At 41.8% G+C, this 20,525-nt stretch overlaps 1 protein-coding gene across 3 annotated transcripts in view; it reads left to right on the top strand.

Moving 5' to 3' along the window:
- The window catches only part of LOC124612636 (mothers against decapentaplegic homolog 4), a 168,705-nt gene that overhangs the window by 116,788 nt on the left and 31,392 nt on the right, over window positions 1–20,525 (top strand). For all 3 annotated transcript variants that reach the window (XM_047140935.1, XM_047140933.1, XM_047140934.1), the window contains one exon: window positions 17,065–17,203. In XM_047140935.1, the coding sequence (XP_046996891.1) occupies window positions 17,065–17,203 (139 nt within the window). The remainder of the gene's footprint in view (window positions 1–17,064; window positions 17,204–20,525) is intronic.

Below are 20,525 nucleotides of genomic sequence, written 5' to 3'. Positions count from 1 at the left end.
GATCCCGTGCGACGACAGAGGCGCAGCTGGTTGAGATGCCGGTGCACCTCACCAGAGGCCCCCAAAACCAGATACGTAGTGCGTCCAAGGCAGCAAAGAATGCGCCCTTCTAGCCAACGCCGTGCACCTCGGTAGTGGCAGTAGTAGACAACGTCGCCTGGGGCAAAAGCAGGTGTCTGCCGCTGCACATGAACCTGATGCGGCGGATGTAGCAAAGACATCAAGGTTCGATGAGGGTGACCGTGGAGCAACTCAGCCAGCGAGCGATCATCTCGGGGCTGAGAGCGATACGAGGACAAAAAGAGCAATAACACATCCTCCCGAGAATGCGACTCCTTTAACTTCAACATCTGTGACTTGAAAGTCCTGACCAATCGTTCAGCGGCACCATTTGACTGTGGCGAAAACGGCACGGACGTCAGATGTTGAAGACCATTGGCCTTGCAGAATGACTGAAATTCTGCGGACATGAATTGTGGGCCATTGTCGGAAACAATAGTCTGTGGAAGACCTTCAGTGCAAAAGATAGCAGATAACGCTTGGATGGTGGCAGATGACATCGTGGAAGACATCCGGACAACAAAAGGAAAATTACTGAATGCCTCTACCACAACCAACCATCGAGCATTCCAGAAAGGACCAGCAAACTGGATGTGTAAGCGTTGCCAAGGGGAAGTGGCTTTTGGCCATGCAAAGAATTTCCGCGGTGGTGCTGATTGTTGTTCGGCACACACCATGCAAGAAGAGCACATATTCGTAATCGCGGCATCGATGCCGAGCCAAGTACAGTGCTGACGAGCAAGTTGTTTCATTCTCACTATACCCCAATGTCCTTGGTGGAGAAGCTGTAAGACAGAGGACTGTAACGAACGTGGTACCACGACCCTGGACTGATCATTATCAGAACACAACAACAAAACACCACATCGTACAGAAAGTCTCTCCTGGTGAGCAAAAAATCGGCGAACCAACGGATCCCCGATCCATGACTTTGACAAGGGCCATTGTGTAGCAACAAAACACAGAACAGTAGCAAGGACAGGGTCGGAAGCTGTGGCTGTAGCTACACAACGAAAATCAATCGGAAACGATTTGACCACGTCATCGGTTTCCGCATCAATGAACATGCAAGCAAGTTCGGAGGAATCGAATGCCCTATCCTCAGCAACAGGCAAGCGGGACAACGCATCGGCGTTTCGGTGCATAGCAGTGGACCGATACAAGATATTGTAGCAGTACTGCGAGAGGAAAATTGACCAGCGAGTGAATTTCTGCGCTGTACGTGGAGGTACAGGCTTGTTCGGATGAAAAAGCGATGTCAAAGGTTTGTGGTCTGTGATGATGGTAAAGTGATAACCATACAAGAAATCATGAAACTTGGTAACACCAAATACGAGAGCCAATGCTTCTTTCTCGATCTGTGAATAATTTCTTTGCACAGACGAGAGCAATTTGGACGCAAAGGCAATAGGGCGATCATGTGATCCATCTTTGTGCGCAAGCACAGCACCGATCCCGAAATCCAATGCATCCACCATCAACAAAAGGGGCTTCTGGGGATCGAACGGCATAAGGCAAGTATTGGAAAGCAACGCCGATTTCAACTGGCGAAAGGCGCGTTCACATTCCGTCGTCCAGACGAACGGAACACCTTTACGGCGTAAGCGATGAAGTGGGGCTGAAATGGAAGAGGCATGTGGCACATATCTGTTATAGTAATTTATTTTTCCCAGCACACTCTGTAGCTGCTTCAAATTCTGAGGCGAAGGCAAGTCTTGTATGGCACGAAGGTGCGTGGGACTGGGATGTATGCCTTGGGCATTGAGTACATGTCCCAGGTATGGCAAATCACGAGCAAAAAACACACATTTGTCCTTCCGCAAGCGAAGACCATTTTTTCGCAAGTCCTGAAATAATGCCCTGAGATTGGCTAAATGTTCTTCTTCCATCTTTCTGGAGATCACAATATCGTCCAGATAGTTTGCTGCAGTAGGGACCAACGCACAAACAGTTTGTAGATATTGCTGAAACAATGCTGGGCGGATGCACACCGAAATGGCAGTCGTTTGAATTGATACAACCCAAGATGCGTGTTAACCACCAAAACGCGCTGCGATTTTTCGTCCACCAGTATTTGCAAGTACGCATCTGCGAGGTCCAACTTCGAAAAATATTTACCCGGGCACAGTTTGTCAAAAAGATCTTCCGGGCGGGGTAAAGGAAAAGTTGCAATCACTAGTTGTGGATTCACTGTTGCCTTGAAGTCCACACAAAGCCTCAATTTTCCCAAAGGTTTTGGCAAAATTACTAAGGGTGATGCCCAGAGAGAAGCCTGCACACGTTCAATTACACCTTGTGATTCCAAATCGTGTAATGTTTTTGAGACCTCATCATGCAATGCGTGGGGAACATTGCGCGCTCTGAAAAATTTCGGTTGCGCATTTATTTTCAGTTCCAAATGTGCTTTATAGTTCTTAGCGCAATCGAGGCCCAGTGCAAAAATGTCTGCAAATTCTTTGCATAGACAAGAAACACTGTCTGAAGGCACAGTCTGGTTCACTGATAGGACCTGATTTACTATAGACAAGTTAAACAACTGAAATAAATCGAAACCAAACAAGTTCACTGCAGAAGAAGAACGAAGGACGTAAAATGACACAAGTTTTGTTTGTCCTTTGTATGTTGCAAGAAGGCTGCACTGTCCTAACACTGGGATATCTTGACCTGAATAACTAGTTAACTTAACATTTGCGGCACGCAACGGAGGTGTTCCCAGCTGTTTGTATGTGTCTTGATTGATCAGTGAAACTGCAGCTCCAGTATCGAGCTGGAATGGTATCACTTTGCCGTTAATGTCCAAGTCTACAAAAAGTTTACTGTCCTGCTGACGACAAGAGCGACTGTCTCGTGCAATGTGAACTGACACTGGTACATAATCACTTGCGACTTGACGGGATTTCCGGCGATGTCGACGTACACTATTTGTGGGACGAACGCAGTCACTGTTAGAGAGAGTGCCACTGAGCGGAGTGGAATGAATTACATGAATTTCCATGGGCGAAGTTTCACGGGCCTGAGTATCCTTGGTTCGAATCCGGCGCGAAGCAAAGGGCCTGGAATGGTTTTGAGCTTCCGATCTGAGCTTTTTCTGGCAAACACTCTGAACATGTCCTTGTTTATTACAATAAAACCAAATAGCTTGGCGTGCTGGGCAATTCTCACGCGAATGTCTAGTACCGCACCTCGGGCAGGATTTGAGCACTGCATTTGCTTGCCGGCGCGGCAAACGTGGCTGAGAGCCTGGCGGCAGCGGCACGGCCGGGCGCGAGGACTGTTTACTGTTCCGTGTAGCTCGCTCGGCGGGCCGGTTAACCTGACACACGGGTGGCGAAGTTTCAAATGATTCTTGAGCAAAGTGAAGTGTGTCCTGCCGATCCAATATGTCCATCACTTGTTGAAGGTAGGGATTGACTAGTTTCAAAATCTGTTCCCTTATACGAACATCAGAAACGTTCTGTGCAATTGCATCACGTACCGTAGTATCTGAATAAGGGAGTCCACATTGACACTCAAAAGCACAATCCCTAGTAAGGCCTTGGAAGGTTGCAACCCACTCCCGATTAGTCTGACCTGCCGTACGTTTTGCACGAAAGAAGGTATACAGTTTCGCAACTACATTGACCGATTCTTTGAAATAGGCATCTAATGCAGACAAAATTTCTTCGTAGGACAGAGTTGCTACGTCGCAGCGGGGAAATAATTTGACGATCACACGGTACGTGTACACCCCGACTGATGATAACAAAAAAGGCTGCCGCTCGTTACCTTGAATTCTGTAAGCGGTGAGATGGAATCCAAATTGGCATGACCACTCCGTCCAGCTTTCCAGTGCAGCATCAAAAGGTCGAAAAGTTGGTGCAACTGCGTGTTGTGGCTGCGTTAGCGGTGGAGCGGCGGCTGCCGCATCATTTTGCATTGCACGTTGACCCTGGACGAGCTGGCCAAGGGCATCCAGTAATGCCTGCATCTGCTGATTCTGTAAGCGGTAAAATTCGGACAGTACATCTGGAGATTGTGGCGAAGCCATTACACGAGGAAATCAGGGCAGTTTAGATAAGAACGCGGTTTTGCCTCGTCGCCAATGTTGTGGTTGGCAGGAGAGCCGACACCGTGTTACTAGAGGAGGCCGAAATGCACGCGTTTTAGCTCACGCAGGCTGGCATGAGGTCTGGAACAGGACAAGGAAATTAGAATTTAGAAAAACAGACGTAGCTGGTGGAATACTTAACTTTAATCCATTACATGATTCACAATATCAATAGTAACTGATAATGGCACCTTGCTAGGTCATGGCAAATGACGTAGCTAAAGGCTATGCTAAACTATCGTCTCAGCAAATGAGAACGTAAGTAGGCAGTGAACCATCGCTAGCAAATTCGGCTGTACAACTGGGGCGAGTGCTAGGAAGTCTCTCTAGACCTGCCGTGTGGTGGTGCTCGGTCTGCAATCACTGATAGTGGCGACACGCGGGGCCGACATATACTACCGGACCGCGGCCGATTTAAAGGCTACCACCTAGCAAGTGTGATGTCTGGAGGTGACACCACGTATTCATCTTTAAAGTCTGCTGTAAAAAATTCCTGTAACTATTTGGTAAATATCACTGTGTACAATTCCCCCTTGGTTTACACTTTTGCCCCATGTTAACCTGAATATGTTATCACTGTTCAGCAGTATAACAACGATACCTTTTGCCGTCAAGGTTGTACTGTTAATTCTCTTATCAGTCTCTTTGGTTTTATTCTCCATTAGGAATATTTCTTCCTGTAAATGTTTAATCCCTTCCATGACGCTCTGATTGTCTTCTTGCCTCTGCAACACTGCCACATTCTTTAAATTGACACCCAGTTCAGTTTTCTATTTCGTAATCCATTAGTAGTAACATTACACTATTGTTGTACCTTTTTACTACTTTAATCTGTTGGTCATGATGTGTGTCTACTCCTTGCATCTTCCCTTCTACCGAGTGAGGTGGCGCGTTGGTTAGCACACTGGACTTGCATTTGGGAGGACAGCAGTTCGATCCCGTGTCCGGCCATCCTGATTTAGGTTTTCTGTGATTTCTCTAAATCACTCCAGGAAAATGGTGGGATGGTTCCTTTGAAAGGGCACGGCCCACTTCCTTCCCCACCTTCCCTAATCTGATAAGACCTATGACTTCGCTGTTTGGTCTCTTCTCCCAAACAACCCCATCCCCCTCTTGCCTTCTAATTCAGTTTTAACTCCCCTAGTATCTTTCTTGGCTTTTCTTGTTATCTTCACTTCCAGCTTGCTCATACCTTCATGGAGTTGGCCCATGTTCTGCTGCTGTTTACCAACTCTCTCCTCATTCATTCGTGGTATTCCTTTAGATTTTCTTGTAACATTGTCTCTGTACTCTCTTGGATTTTTCATTATCTTTCTTAGTTTTCTTAGGATATTTTCTCTATACTTTCTTGTGATGCTGTTAAGATCGCTTCAAGCATTGAATGTATTTTTTCCGTGGTCATATCTTGTCATATCTCTTACTGCTTTCATCTTTAAAAAAACTAAGAAATAAGGAAAAGTAATGTGTGTATAAACAACTACGTGCTGGTGTGTTAAGATGATCTGTCATTTGCCTGCATTAATACAATTAAATGATCCAGGGTGCAGCAGTTTATACTATCTCGGTACAAAAGAATCAATCCAGTTTGCTTCATTAAGGAACTATTTTTTGTGGCTTATTAATGTGGGGCTGTTTTCAGGCTTGATCTATTGTTACATAGCGACCCATTACATCAAACAAATAAACTTAGTGGAAATGGACAGGCAGTTTATTATGCCTGTGCTCTTGCCCTCTGCCGAAAGGAAAACTGGTGGACCAGTTCTGTACACTAATTAGAAACAGCCTGTACAAATGTTGTTGGTTGTGAGTGGAACGTTTAATTGAATGGTTTCTGCTTTGAAGATGGTCACTACTAATTTAACATATTTGCCCAGTACACAAACTTGCAGCATCAGTTTCTTGTGTCGGACCATATAATACAAGAACATATCTGTTACATATCTCAAAGCTGCTGCCTCTGAGTTGATCGACTTTAGTAAAATTTGTCACAGTCTAAGGAAACAGCTCAAGATCAAAAAACAATCACATATTAATATGGCACAACAAATAGTTCCTCAGTCACGTGTGCAATCTGGTTCATTTTGCGCGAAGGAGGAGTCTTGCAGCACAGTAAACACTACAAACTGCATATCTCCTAAGCAGTCATTTATATGTTTTCCAAATACATGTTATTCCCGTATTAATTATAGAGGTTTGCTGATACTTTCAAGGCACTCTTTCTTATTGTATTTTATTTGTTAATTACTAATGTGTCAGACAGCTCCAAGTTCACGTTTTATGAAGATTTAAGTAATTTTATGATATTAACCCTTATTTAATGTTTAAATATATGTATGTCTCTTTCACCATTTTGTATAGTAACCTACCGGTACCTAGTAAATGTTTATCCGTATGGCAGTTCACATTGGTGAACCATATGTGGTTTACAGTTCATTCTTGTGTAACATGCTTCCAGTCACAACATTCCAGTATGTTTAACACACTTAAATATCAGTTTAAGTCTTAAGCCATATTTATGTCTCCCACTTCATTTGTCGTAAGTATTGCACTCACACTTGGTAAGTATACATTAAGCTTGCTTCGGTAGTGTGATGGCTGCTGGCACCAATTGGCGATGGGGATGTTATGGGTTCATTCCTGGCTACTGCCTCAGATTTTCCTGCTGTAGAAAGGTGTGATGTGGGAGATTTGATTGTGATGCCTGATGAGAAGCTACTTGAGTAGATAAGCAGCTGGATGGGCTAAACAAAATGTTTCGAACGCTTGGCATATTTTTTGATTTAACAAAGGCATTGGACTGTGTTGATCACATAATATTGCTCCAGAAGTTGGACCGTTACGGAATAAGAGGAGTAGCTCACAATTTGTTCACCTCTTACTTTAGCAACAGGCAGCAAAAGGTCATTATTCACAATGTTGATATGTGGGATCTGAGAGGGGTACTGTCAAGTGGGGGGGGGGGGGGGGGTGCCCCAGGGATCAGTGTTGGGGCCGCTCCTGTTCCTTATTTATATAAATGATATGCCCTCTAGTATTACTGGTAACTCAAAAATATTTCTGTTTGCTGATGACACTAGCTTGGTAGTAAAGGATGTTGTGTGCAACATTGACTCGGTTTCAAGCAGAGCAGTACATGACCTCAGTTCATGGCTTGTAGAAAATAAACTAACGTTAAATCACAGTAAGACTCAGTTTTTACAGTTCCTAACACACAATTCAACAAAACCTGGCGTTTTAATCTCACAGAACGGGCATATGATTAGTGAAACTGAACAGTTCAAATTCCTAGGTGTTCAGATAGATAGTAAGCTGTCGTGGAAAGCCCCCGTTCAGGATCTTGTTCAAGGACTTAATACTGCCATTTTCACTATTCGAACGGTATCGAAAGTGAGTGATATTTCGACACGTAAATTAGTTTACTTTGCTTATTTTCATTCACTTATGTCATATGGTATTATGTTTTGGGGTAACTCTTCCCATTCTAGAAGGATATTTTTGGCTCAGAAACGGGCGGTTCAGGCAATAAGTGGTGTGAGTTCACGAACCTCTTGTCGACCTCTTTTCATGAGTCTGGGTATTTTGACATTGGCCTCTCAATATGTATATTCCTTATTGTCATTTCTTGTTACCAATATTAGTTTATTTCCAACAATAAGCAGCTTTCACTTGGTTTATACTCGGCAGAAATCAAACCTCCATTTGGGTCGGACTTCCTTAACTCTTGTGCAAAAAGGTGTGCAGTATACTGCTGCATCCATTTTCAATGAGCTGCCACTCGAATTCAAAAATCTTAGCAGTAATCCACGCGCTTTCAAATCGAAACTGAAGAGTTTCCTCATGGGTCACTCCTTCTATTCTGTCAAGGAGTTCCTTGAAAAATTAAGATGATTCTAATTCTATTGCTGATAGCGTTTGCTTAAACTTATGGTCTGATTTTCTTTCAGGTTCATGAACATTTATTTTTATCTGTTATTACTTTCTATGTTGTAAGTTCATGTACTGACACGTTCCATGACTTTGGAGATTTGCTCCTCAATTTGGTCCTACGGAACTTGACACTTAAATAAAATAAAATAAAATAAATAAAAATAAGCAGAACTGACACCCGCCACTACGGTTGTCATATTGAAAGACTTGTTCATGGCTGGCATTTACTTTTATTTGTAGAATATGTTAACAAATTCCCCTGTATGTAAGAGAATAGGTTAGTCATCAAAGCTAGAGAGTATAAAGCTTGAATCTTTGGAATTATATTATTTCTTGTTTTGGAACTCAACAAGAGGGGCAGCAGAAAGAGTGGAGTAAGACAGAACCCGGTTTAAGAATATATATATGTACTGAAGATGATAAGAACAGAGATAAAACATTGAGAAATGACAGGAAAGATTTGAAGTAAGATGAAACAAGGCTGTGGACAGAGAACAGACAGTAACAAAAAAGAGTGGTATGTGTTAAGGGCATTGTGGCCAATTTTGAGACCAGCTACCATCTATATCTCTAAAGTCACTGGTGTTGGGTTGCTGTACTTAAGTGGCTGAAATTATGAAACAAAACTGCAAATAAAGTAATGTGTATTGGTTAGTATGCATTGTAACCCTTGTCCATTACTCCATAGAGAAAGTTCCATCATGTTTATGTCAACATAGAGAGCTGCACATAGCATTCTCCATCAGTACTCCATTCTGAGTAACTTGTGCCTCTGTTGTCTACTTTTTATTTTCATCCTCCGTATCTTCTAAAAAGATAAAAATATTACACTTATTGCTATCACTGTTCACTGCACTTTGAAATTTCCCTACAAGTACAGGCTCTCCACTTGTCTTAACAAAGTTAGAAAAAATTTTAGTACATTTTCTGATTCAGGTTCATCAATGTACAATTAAAAAAATATTTTAACTAAGATTACCTTACATAGTAACCATGATTTTGGCGTGTTGCAATATTGTTGCAGCTGTGACGCATGAGGCATAATGGAGTGGTTGTTTATGAAACATTGCGTCAAATATCATTGCTGGCCTATTATGGCCAGGTTAATTAACCTTGTTTTTGTAAATTCACATTGCCAACTGGTGTAAGTCTGCTTCTTCAACAACACAGATTTTAAGTACAAATTACACACTCATACTCTCGTGATTACGCAAACCACAGAAGGTTTTTGGCCTCAAGTAACCACCTCAACAGTGTCCTGTTCTTGACATTATCTTTCATTGCTCCAGTTATGTGAAGATCCTTGGCCACCTGATTCTCCATCTTTCTTATGATCTGCATAAATTATTTACAAATAAATCATAGGAAGTAACAGCTTCTTACTGTACCAGAATACACAAAGGAAAAAACTTCTGGAAGTGAATACCTCTTAGCCAATAGTGCTACAGAAGCTGGTTGAATAACTCAATTTTTAGTGCAGGAGAAAACTGTGCGCAAGTTGTCTGGGAAGCACTCAAATACCGTATTTGCTCGAATCTAAGCCGCACTTTTTTCCAGTTTTTGTAATCCAAAAAACCGCCTGCGGCTTAGAATCGAGTGCAAAGTAAACGGAAATTCTGTAAAATGTTGGCAGGTGCCGCCACAACTAACTCCTGCCGTTGAATATATGTAGCGCTACATAGGCATGCTTTGCAGGCACAATGATAAATACTGGCGCCAAAACCTCTGCGTCAGTAAATAAATTTAAAAAAAGGTAGAAGACGAGCTTTTTTCTCCGCCCCGAATTTCGACCACTGCATTTTCATACATTATCCAACGAAGTAAATACAAATTCCGTATTGTTCATCTTCAAATGTAGCAGAATTTCAATGTGCTACGAAAATCTGACTGGCAAAACTGTTTGGGATATTTGTCAATATGGCCAACTCTACGTTCTGAATTTTTTTCCTACCTGTGAGAAGAGATGGTTGATAATAGTAACCTGATTAAATGTGAATCACATGCAGTATTCTCTTCACCATAAGAATAATACGAATATAAACATTTTGCCATGTATTGTTTCGTGTTTGCTGCTATCTCATTTAAATCCTATCTGCCTAATAAACTACGAAACTAGAGTGAGACAACAGCAAACACAGAAGAATATACGTATTGTGTCATGTTTATATTCGTATTATTCTTATGCCTAACAGTGATACAGTCAGAAATGAAGCACGACAACTGACTAGATTTTTAAATCTAAAATGACTCTAATTTCTGTGCAGAATGTAATGTACTGAAGTGGCGTCTGCAAAGATTTTCAAACGGGGAAAAATTTTTGCTAAACTCTCCTTCACAACATCTTCTGTCACACGCAGTCTATTATTTGGTTCTTGTTGATCATTATCAAAGAAAGCAGCAGTGTAAGTAACAACAAATAGCAGTCTCTTGCCATTGTTTCGCTAATGAGACGATTCCTCACTTTTTTTTTAATTGGAAGCGGCGGTAGGGCGCACAAAAGCAAGCCATGCCGCGAACGGCGACAGGTCGTAAACACTCATTATCAGAATGCGACAAACAATGCATCACACAGTACAATAATGCATTTTCAGCTTAGAGTTACGTAAACACCTATAACAAAGAGAACGGCACGTATCAGATCAAAGAAAAGTAAGCAATCAATTCAAACTAGACGAAGCACATGAAAAAGGAAGGGTACCCGCATAAATACGGACGGAGCACCTGACGCGTCGCAATGGCTACCTGGTAAAGCTTAACTGCTAAGCTTACGACTCGAACCAAACTACTGTAGCTGTATCGTCATTCATTCGACCTAAATTGTGTCTCATATTACAATGGACCAACTTTGTTTTGATTTGGAGGTGCGGCCTAAAACTTTTCTCTCCCCTTGAATTTCGAGTTTCAAGTTTCAGATGTGGCTTAGATTCAGGAAAATTTTTTTTCCTTGATTTCGAGTCTCGTTTTTCAGGTGAGGCTTAGATTCGAGTGCGGCTTAGATTCGAGTAAATATGGTACCTGTATGGTGTTGATCGTATGTGACTTGGTGCTGGCTGGTGTATACTTCTGCACTGCATCTAATGACCTCACTATATGTATGCATTATTATATCGATTGCTCTGTTAGTACATCCATTGGAATCACAAGATTCCTCCCCCTTGAACTGGCCCATAAGGCCCGAACCATTCTGGCCAATGCAAGGGAGTAAGAGGTGGGCATAGCCTGCTGTGAAGGCTGGGGTGCTTCTTCAGGTGCTGCAAGTGGTAAGGAAGTCACTTCGGTCTGACATCAGAGAGGCAGGAGATGACAGTGGTTCTGACTTGCGGCTTGCCACTAGCTCTGGAGAAGGCTCAGTGCAGGCTGGGGGGCGGCTATTTTTGCTCTGGTCCAGATCCGTAGGAGTGATAATGACAGCTGGAAATCCAGGAATTCCAGGTGCCACCACCTGGGATGTAGTCCTGAAACCAGACACCATGTCAGTTGATGGTAGACCTTGGTTTGAGGATGGTGGACTAATTCCACCAGTCTGGCAAATCTTGAGACAGAGTCTGGCCGGATGACACCAAAGGAGCTGGCTCCATTGCCAGCGGAGGACGTCTCGAGAAGTGGCCACCAGGACCAAATGGCAGCCCTGTTCGAAAGTGAGCCATACATCCTGCCATGTGTATGTTCGATCATGCACACCCAGATAGGAGCACCTACCTCAAAAGGTGTGCTGTTGCTGCTTCTGCTGTTGCTGTTTCTTCTTGTACCGATGGAGGCTGCAACAATTCTACCAAGGGACAATAGAGTGTCCATGCAAGTCTTCTTCCAGGCTTGGATTGTGTATAGGTGTCATCTTGTAAGAGGATGGAAAGGAAAGTAGTGCAGAATCGATAGGCAAGGAACAAAATATTTTTCCCATCTGCATTTTCAACCTTCACACAATGTATTATGCTTCTTCCATTCCGGGTGCAAAACCATTGGAAACCACCAGATGCAATCTGCGGTTCATTGTCAGTGATGAGAGCCTGAATGAGATCCTTCACTAGAAAAAAAATGATGGCCAGGTCCTTAGAGTTATTCCTGCTGTGGTCTTGTTTTTTGATGATAAATGAGAAGTGAGAACAGATGTGTTAAAATCAGCTGTGTTAAAATCAGCTGTATGACTCCATAGAATGGCTCCACAAAATGCTTGTGCAGTTGATCCCACAGCTGGGTAGGCACAAGCCACAGCTGGTAGGGGCCACAGCTTGAGGCATCTGACAAGCTTGGCGATGTTGAGTCACATGCATATTATCTTCATTGACCTGTGGCCAATGCACATTGACAGGTTGGAATTTTCATTCTGGAAATGCTCCAGTGGGGTTGTTGCAGTAGTTGCAATATACTAAGTGCAGAACCTCTGGAATCATCACTCAATACTGACGGTCATCTTGACTCACTAGTAAGACACATTTGAAATAACAAAAAGCATAGTGTCACTGTGACATCTCCAGAAGTGTTGGGAATATCTTCCACTGACTGTTGCAGTTGTGATCACTGTGACAGCAAACGTTCTCTTGTTTATCAAATTCCTCATTAGAATCCATAAGGCATCATGACAACATTTCTAGGTAAATTTGCATGCTGAACAGATGTACAATAATGTATGGTATAATGGTAACTTGATGTTTTTTTAAAAAAAAAAAAAAAAAAAAAAAAAAAAAAAAAAAAAAAAAAAAAAAAACAACATTGTAACCTGCGAGATGTTCATTTAGGTAACAACAGCTTGTTATCCGTAAACAGTTGAAACAGACTGCCATACAGTAAAACAAGGAACATCTGAATACAAAAGATAATTGCGAAAGCTTCCTCTTGTATTTGGGAATAAATTTCGGGGTTAGCCTCTTAAAAGTTAACATAATAGGCCATTCTGAACCATTGTGATACTTATGACAACAGAGCATGGTGACATGTTTATAGTCAACAGATGAGGTAAATGAGGCTGATCAAAGATTAACCAAATATGCAGTTTGGCGACATTCCTTCAGTTTAAGAAATGCTTGGTGATAGGTTGCAGACATCTATAAAGGGACCCCTTTTCTCCTCAGTTGATTAAACAAATGCACTATTGTATATAAAATCCTGCAGGTCCTTTGCATTCTTTGGTGTAGGAATATGGGAAATGCTGTCCCATTCTCTGATGTTGGGTTATCATCATCCTGACTAAGGATATATGCTGTACAGTTAATTGAAGACTTAAAGGAGGAGCATCTCAACAAGTTACACTTTAACCAACTTGCAAAAGAATTGAAAATGCTAACCAGAGATTCAACAGAAGCTTCTCCTGAGTCTTTCCTGTTTTTACTAAAGCATCCAAATAGTTCGTTCACTGTGGAATATTGGCAGTAGTTTTTTCCAACAATTTCTGAAAGCTTGCTGATGCCAAAAGGCAATCTGGTATATGGATAGAAAGCAGAAGGAGTATTTAATACCAAAATTGCTTTGGAAGTTGAAAATAAGCTTCTGAAAGATCAATCTTGGGAGAAATGGTGACCACCCCCACCCCTGCCAATTTTGAAAATAACTCATCAGGAATCGGAAGTGAATATGAGACCACAATTGACCGAGTGTTTACCATGTATTTGAAGTCCCCACAAAGGCATAAAGGACCCTCTGACTTGCGAACAATGACTAAATGTAATACCCATCTGCTACAAGTACTTGAGGATAGCATTTTTAACTCCTCTAAGTGATCCAATTCTCCATGAACCTGGTCATTCGATGCTAAAGGTATTGTGTGGGCTTTGAAAAATTAATTTTGACACTGCAAACTCTTTTAAAGCAATGTAGGTGCTAAAATTAGAGTTGTTTCCCAGGCCTGGGGAAAACAAGGGAGCGTATTGGAGATATGAAGAGTCCACTTAAGCACATTGAATGGTATTCTTATTTTGTTGGACGTAGTACTGGATAGAAAATACAAGGGATTTATATGCATGTAGGTGAAAAATATTTCCAGTAACTGTTCTGCTACCACAAGGAAAGATTACTGATTTACACATTAATTCCAGAAATATCTGGTCTTGTATCAGAATTTCACTATGAATGTAATTCCACAACTGTGCTGCTACTGATTTTAAGGGTGGGGATTCCAAACTGAAATATGTACGGTGATTAATAATCAAAACCAATGCGCTGTTTAAAAAGGAATAAATGGGAAGGCCGTGAACCATTGCTGACATCATAAAATGGCATGATGCTACCCTTGACTCTGGGATGTTGCTCATTTACATTGGTGCATTCAACTGCTGATGGCGCAGCTAGCTCTGACGGACATCTGAATTGAATTGAATTGAATTGAATTTTTGCTGTACGACACTGGCAAAAACACTTGACAAACATCATTATAATGTAAGCAACTATGTCTGGCATGTATATGAAAACAATCAGAACAACTGGGCAGTCTGCAACAATTTTGCTAAACTGAGGTGGAAAAATTGTTATGGTGTTGAGTCTGATTCCTGTCTGTTCAAATGGGTGCCACTCCACTGCTACCTGAATTGCACATTTTTGTATTTTCACCATCAGATGGACTAAGTTTCACCACATTTGCTGATCGAGATGACAATTCTAATATCTTACGGTCAGGAAATGAAAGCCTGAGCTATTTAGAAATCTTGAAAGTCCTAGCAATACGCAAAATTTCAGCTAAAGAGGGATCTGACTGCCACAATGATTGCATTTCCTGCTCAGGCCTTGTAGGTCTATGATCCATGATACATAACTGTCTGGTGCCTTACAATGTTGAAGGAACTCTAATGAATGCCCAGCACTTGCATTTTTGTAGCAAAATATTCACTTACAAGCAAGTGAATAGTGGTGAGAAGCAGCTCTGACATCAGATAAAGAGCCAGTTTTTCACTTGATAATAAAGCTGTGGCTTTGTAGATAATAGAAGTGCTTCCACACAGTGTTTCCTAGCAACTTTGCTGGACATGTGCATAATTATTTCAAGAGATGGACCTGTATGTCCAGCAGGATTACAAGACCATCCACTCAGTGTATCAGTGAGATTGTAAGCACCCCTTCTCAGTTGCCCAGCCCTGTACATGTTGGCTACTTGGTGCAAACTCTTCCCTGCAATGTGCAATGAGCTGTCCACACGTGGCTGGTCACATTGCCTACATAACACCATCCAGAGTTTGTTTTTACTGTAATTTAAGTAAAATGGTGTATCTCTGGTAGCATAAATGCAGTGCTGTTAATGGCAGTGTGAGCCTTTATACGCAGTCTATTGTTTTTGATGTTAGTCCTTAATTCATTGTCTTATGTGATAGTGTTTTCCTTCTTTGCCATTCATACCAGGACTATTTTTGTTACTGGTGCATACAGTGCCACACTTACTGCAGACCAGCATCTTTGTTAAATATTTTCTTCAGTTTTAATTTTATTCAATTATTTTGTAAACTTTCCCTAGAATTCATTTGTCTGTGTCACCCCAAGTAGAACATGATGGGATCATCTAATTGTGAATTTCTTCTTGTCGGGAATGTGATTTACATAGATTTTAGCATTTAGACACCCTCTGATGCATTTATAATGTAACATAACACCACTTTATTGTCTTCCAAGTTAATATTAATATTTAAAAGCAGGGTACTGACTTTCAACATTTCTCTGTCACATTGATGTTTCATTGCACTTTTGTACTCATATTTTCTCCAATTCTTCTCATAGCAAGGTCTGTGGTTCAGTTGTTATAACACTTGACTCTTACTCGGAAGTAATAGTGCCTCCAATGGTAGTACTGACTTAGGTTCCCTGTAATTTCCTTATCTCATTTTATTGAGATACCAGATTCGTTCAGTCAGCAAGGGCCTATTGATTAACTCCTTCATTCTCATCCATCTGAGCAAGTGCTTCATTTTTAATAACTGTGATGTTAACACCATGTTAAACTTCGACCTTTTCCCTTCTCATCGTGTCTTGGTGTATCTCTTAAAGAACATGTTTCCCTTGTGAAACTCATTACTGTTGTGGTGTCAAATCACTCATGGTGTAGTTTGTGCAAAATGGATAATCATTTCCCTCAGTGTAAATGAAAACTAAAAATATAGTAGTATGAGCTGATTTACTGGTAACCCCTGAAAAGGGACGTTCAGCCACTTGCTGCAAGTCTCTCAGTTGGGCACCACTCGGTGACTTGTCTACTCTAATCTACCCCAGTAATATTACTGGCAAAAGGAGATCTATAGTTTAACTAGAAATCCAAGCCATATGTCATTCCTGACATATATTCACATCTTTGAGAAGTGAAGACTAGGGTTGGGGCAGACTAAAAAATTTCAAGGTCTGTATCTCTCATCTTCCAGGTGTGCATTTTACCACTAGACCACCAACCCTAGCTGAAGGTCTGTGATACTATAAGTTTATTCAAATCATTTCTCAGGCATGGTCTGGATACAACTATAAATGTTAATACATCAAGATATGGATATCAATACTTCACCAATAACAGTTGTAATAATAAACCAATAGTAATAGATTAAAATCACATTTCCTATTTGGTTTTACCAGTATGTAGCTACAAGAATATCCTTGTCACTGCATATTGTAAAATCTCAGTCGGGGCAGATTGCATTCAGGTTCTGAAGTCTAGCAGATGTTCTTCAGTTTGTGGCAGTCCACAGTCACATCTTTCAACTGCCTTTAACAAGACTGGTTTTATATCTCAAAACTCCCATTTTCAGTCAATTAAGGAACTTAAAGTTGTATATGGAAGATGAAAACCAATAGATAGGGCCTCCTTCAGCTCCAGTAATGGGGCTGGTTCTTGCTCTCACCACAGATGACTCAGTGTGAAAGTGACTAAATCTTTCGTCTTAAGTGTTAGTTCTTTTTTTGTGTGTTGTGCTGCTTAATTTGCCAGATGTATTTCTTAATATTATTTCCTGGCAAACCATTTTTCGTGCTTACGTGATTCTTTTGTTAGGATAAAATATGAAATGGAGCATTGATTTTTTTCCCCCCAGGTTTTTGATTTACGCCAGTGTCACAAGCAGATGCAGCAGCAAGCAATGACTGCTCAGGCTGCTGCAGCAGCTCAGGCAGCAGCCGTGGCAGGGCACATCCCAGGCCCACACTCTGTCGGCGGCATTGCACCTGCTATCAGTAAGCAAAAAATGAATGTTGATTTGAATTTTTGTGCCACCAAATTCTATATAGCAGTTAAAAAATCTAATTTTAAGTCGTGAATATTGAAACACTGTTTATAAAATCGGTATTGAATAAGTAAAGCAAACCAAACAGATTTTTCTGTGTGTGCATAAATCGACGTCTATTAGTAGAGTCGAAACAGTGGTCTTCTCATTTTTTGGGGATGGAGGTGTGACAGGGGGCATGTGATACATACTACCTGACATACTATAGCAAAGTAAACTTTTGCAGATACACACTTCGAAGTTTTCCTGTGTGATATGAAAAATCTGATGGAGGCTTGTCTGTCACTTTTTGGGATACCAAAATATGAATACATTCAAAGTGTTTTTCAAAATGTTCTCTTTGTCATCATCACTCTTTCCACTAGTTTATTTATGGAAAAACCTATATGGGGCAGGTAAATGTAAATGGAGATATGTCACTACTAACCAGACTATTGAGAGGATCAAGGAAGGGGTGTGAGATGAGGGCCGAAGAAGAACGATGGGGTGAAATGTGTAGGTATGCAAATATGCACAGGGGAAGTTGTTGGTTCCTATATCCATAAGGAGGGACAAAATACGTTAAGAAAATAGCACAGTGAGAGACCCAAGGATGCGAAAAATATAAAGGAATGGAGATATGGGATAACTATTGTGGAGTTAAAAAGTGCTAGGGGGTATCTAGAACGTATGGGGGAGGTTACAAGAGGATGGAATGAACAAGGATGGGAGCGACTGTGGAGGATGGGGACCAACCAAAAGTGAGGTTTGAGATGGTGCCGGCTGTAAAGCAGCTGTTAAAGTAAACCACAGTCTGCTGAGCAGCATGATCTACAATTACTCAAATGTAGTAAAGGTAGTGGAGACCCACGGGTAGCGAGTTACGTTGCTCCAAAAAAGAGAAGGGACTCGAGCGCCGCCGCCACAACCACGTCTGACCCCGAGTACAAGCATTCTGGTGACACCGAGGCACCACAGCCAGTGCTCCTGGTAGCTGCTCCCCGAGCAATACCTTCTATGTACATATGGATTGGTGGATCCCCCTTGCATGCTCATCACCAGCAATGTACTGATAGATGCCGTCGGACACCTTCCTTCCCACTGCCTGCAATCGAAAGGCATGGGTCTTCGTCCGTACCTTCACAGCACTGTCCGGGGCGTTTCTGTCCATACATACCTGTTTTGGGGGGGAGGAGGAAGGTATGGTATCAGCCTCAGCGGAAATTAAATATCCGCTGGAGGAAATGGACCTAAGTGGCCAGTAGAGGACATAGTTTCACAGCAGCACTGCATGCTCATAACGAGTTCGCCACCCATCTCACCACATAAATATGCTGGCCAGTAGTGTTCTTCACACCCCATATAAATATGGCTGACCTGCAAACAGTCAGTCTGTTCTGTACTTGCATCTGATATTGCTGATTACTGTCATTTCTGTACTATGAACTAATAACAACATAGGTTGCCACATGGTTCTTCTACCTGATAGTGTTTTGGATTGTCTCCCTCTCTTTGTTTTTGGCTTGTTGACATAATTGTGGTGAAGGTTCTTGCTTTACCTCTCTTTGTTGCCTAGGTTGGTTAAGTGGTTTTTCTAGTCTGTTATTTTCTCTGCTGTTGGTCAGTTGTGTTTAGCTCGACTACTGCTTGGTAGTGTGTTCTCTTACACAGACAGCCCTTCCACCTTGCGCTTCACCTGTTTCTCCCCTGAGTACCGACATGTGCTCTGATATCCAGCTACATGTGGATATAACACACTTAACAAATTAATGTAAATGGCTAGATTAAAAATTTACTCACCTTGAGGCAGCAGGAGAAAACACTCACACAAAGGTTTAACTTTTACAACCTTTAGAACCAGTAGTTCCTTCTTCTGGCAGAGGAATTGAAGGGCAAGGATGAGGAGTGAAGGAAAAGGATGGATAGGTTTAGGAAAATGGGTACAGCTCAGAGAAGTCACCCAGGGTCAATGGAGATTTAGCAGACAGGGTGAGAAGGAAAGACCAACTGTTGGGGACTGCACCAGATGAGATTTGAAAACTTGAGAGCTTAAAGGTGGAAGCCAGAGTAGTATGCAAGACAGAGATTACTACTAAATCATTATGCACAAGAGTGAAAAGCTAAGTGTGTTGCATGTAAAAGAGGTGGGAGGGGGATGGTGAAAAATAGACGGGGCAGGAAATGACAGATGTAGGAAACTACAATGGAGTGAAAAAAAGGAGTAGTTACTGTGAAGAAATGCTGAGATGGAAGGCATTTACATAAATTAAGGTCAGGTGGGTGGTGAGCACCAAGTACATGATACAGCACTAGTTCCCACTTGTTGAGTTAGGAGAAACTGGTATCTGGGGGAAGAATCCAGATGGCACGTGTGATGAAACAGGCGCTGAGCTTATGGCTCTCATGTTGTAGAGCATGCTCTGCAACAGGATAACGTGTGTTACCAGTATACACCCTCTGCCTATGCCCTGACTGATAACTGGGTGGTAGTCATGCTGATGTAAAAGGCTGAACAGTGTTTACATAACAGCTAGTATATCACGTGTTGTTTCACAGGTGCCTCTCCCTTTGATAATATAAGTTTTGCAAGTTACAGGGCTGGAATAAGTGATGTTAAAAGGGTGCGTAGGAAAAGTCTTGCAGCAGGGACAGTCACAGGGTTAGGAGTCATGGGGTAGAGAGATGGGTGTAGGAGGAGCATAGGGTCTGACAAGAATATTGCGGTGATGGGAGGGTGACAAAAAGCTCTTCTAGGTGTGGTTGGCAAAATCTCAGACAGAATGGATCTCATTTCAGGACACAATATTAGGAATCCATAACCTTGTTGAAGTAGCTGATTGATACATGTAAGACCAGGAGAATACAGGGTGGCAGGTGGTGTGCTCCGAAGTTGTTTTTTGGAGGGATCAGCAGTGCCAAAATTTGATGTGGTGGCCTGGGAAATCTGCTTTTGAACTAGACTGTTGCAGTAATTACATCCAGTGAAGGCTGAGGTGTGAATGTTGATGTATTGCTTTAAAGAGTCTGCATCTGAACAAATATGTTTGCCTCAAATGCCAAGGCTGTATGGGAGGGAATGTTTGACATGGAAAGGATGGCAACCATCAAAATGTAAGTACTGTTGTTTGTTAGTAGGTTTAAGTGTGGTACGATGTCAAATGACCACACTTGGAGCAGGAGAGGCACCACAGGAAATTTTAATTTCCACTGTTTGAACTTTTGCAAATAAAATCATAAATCTTTGTCAGCATGACCAGAAAGGATTCAGGATTCACACTCATAGCATTGGAAGT

The sequence above is a fragment of the Schistocerca americana genome, chromosome 4 (assembly GCF_021461395.2).
Source record: "Schistocerca americana isolate TAMUIC-IGC-003095 chromosome 4, iqSchAmer2.1, whole genome shotgun sequence".
Classification (NCBI taxonomy): Eukaryota; Metazoa; Arthropoda; class Insecta; order Orthoptera; family Acrididae; genus Schistocerca; species Schistocerca americana.
This window is presented reverse-complemented; position numbering and strand designations above follow the sequence as displayed.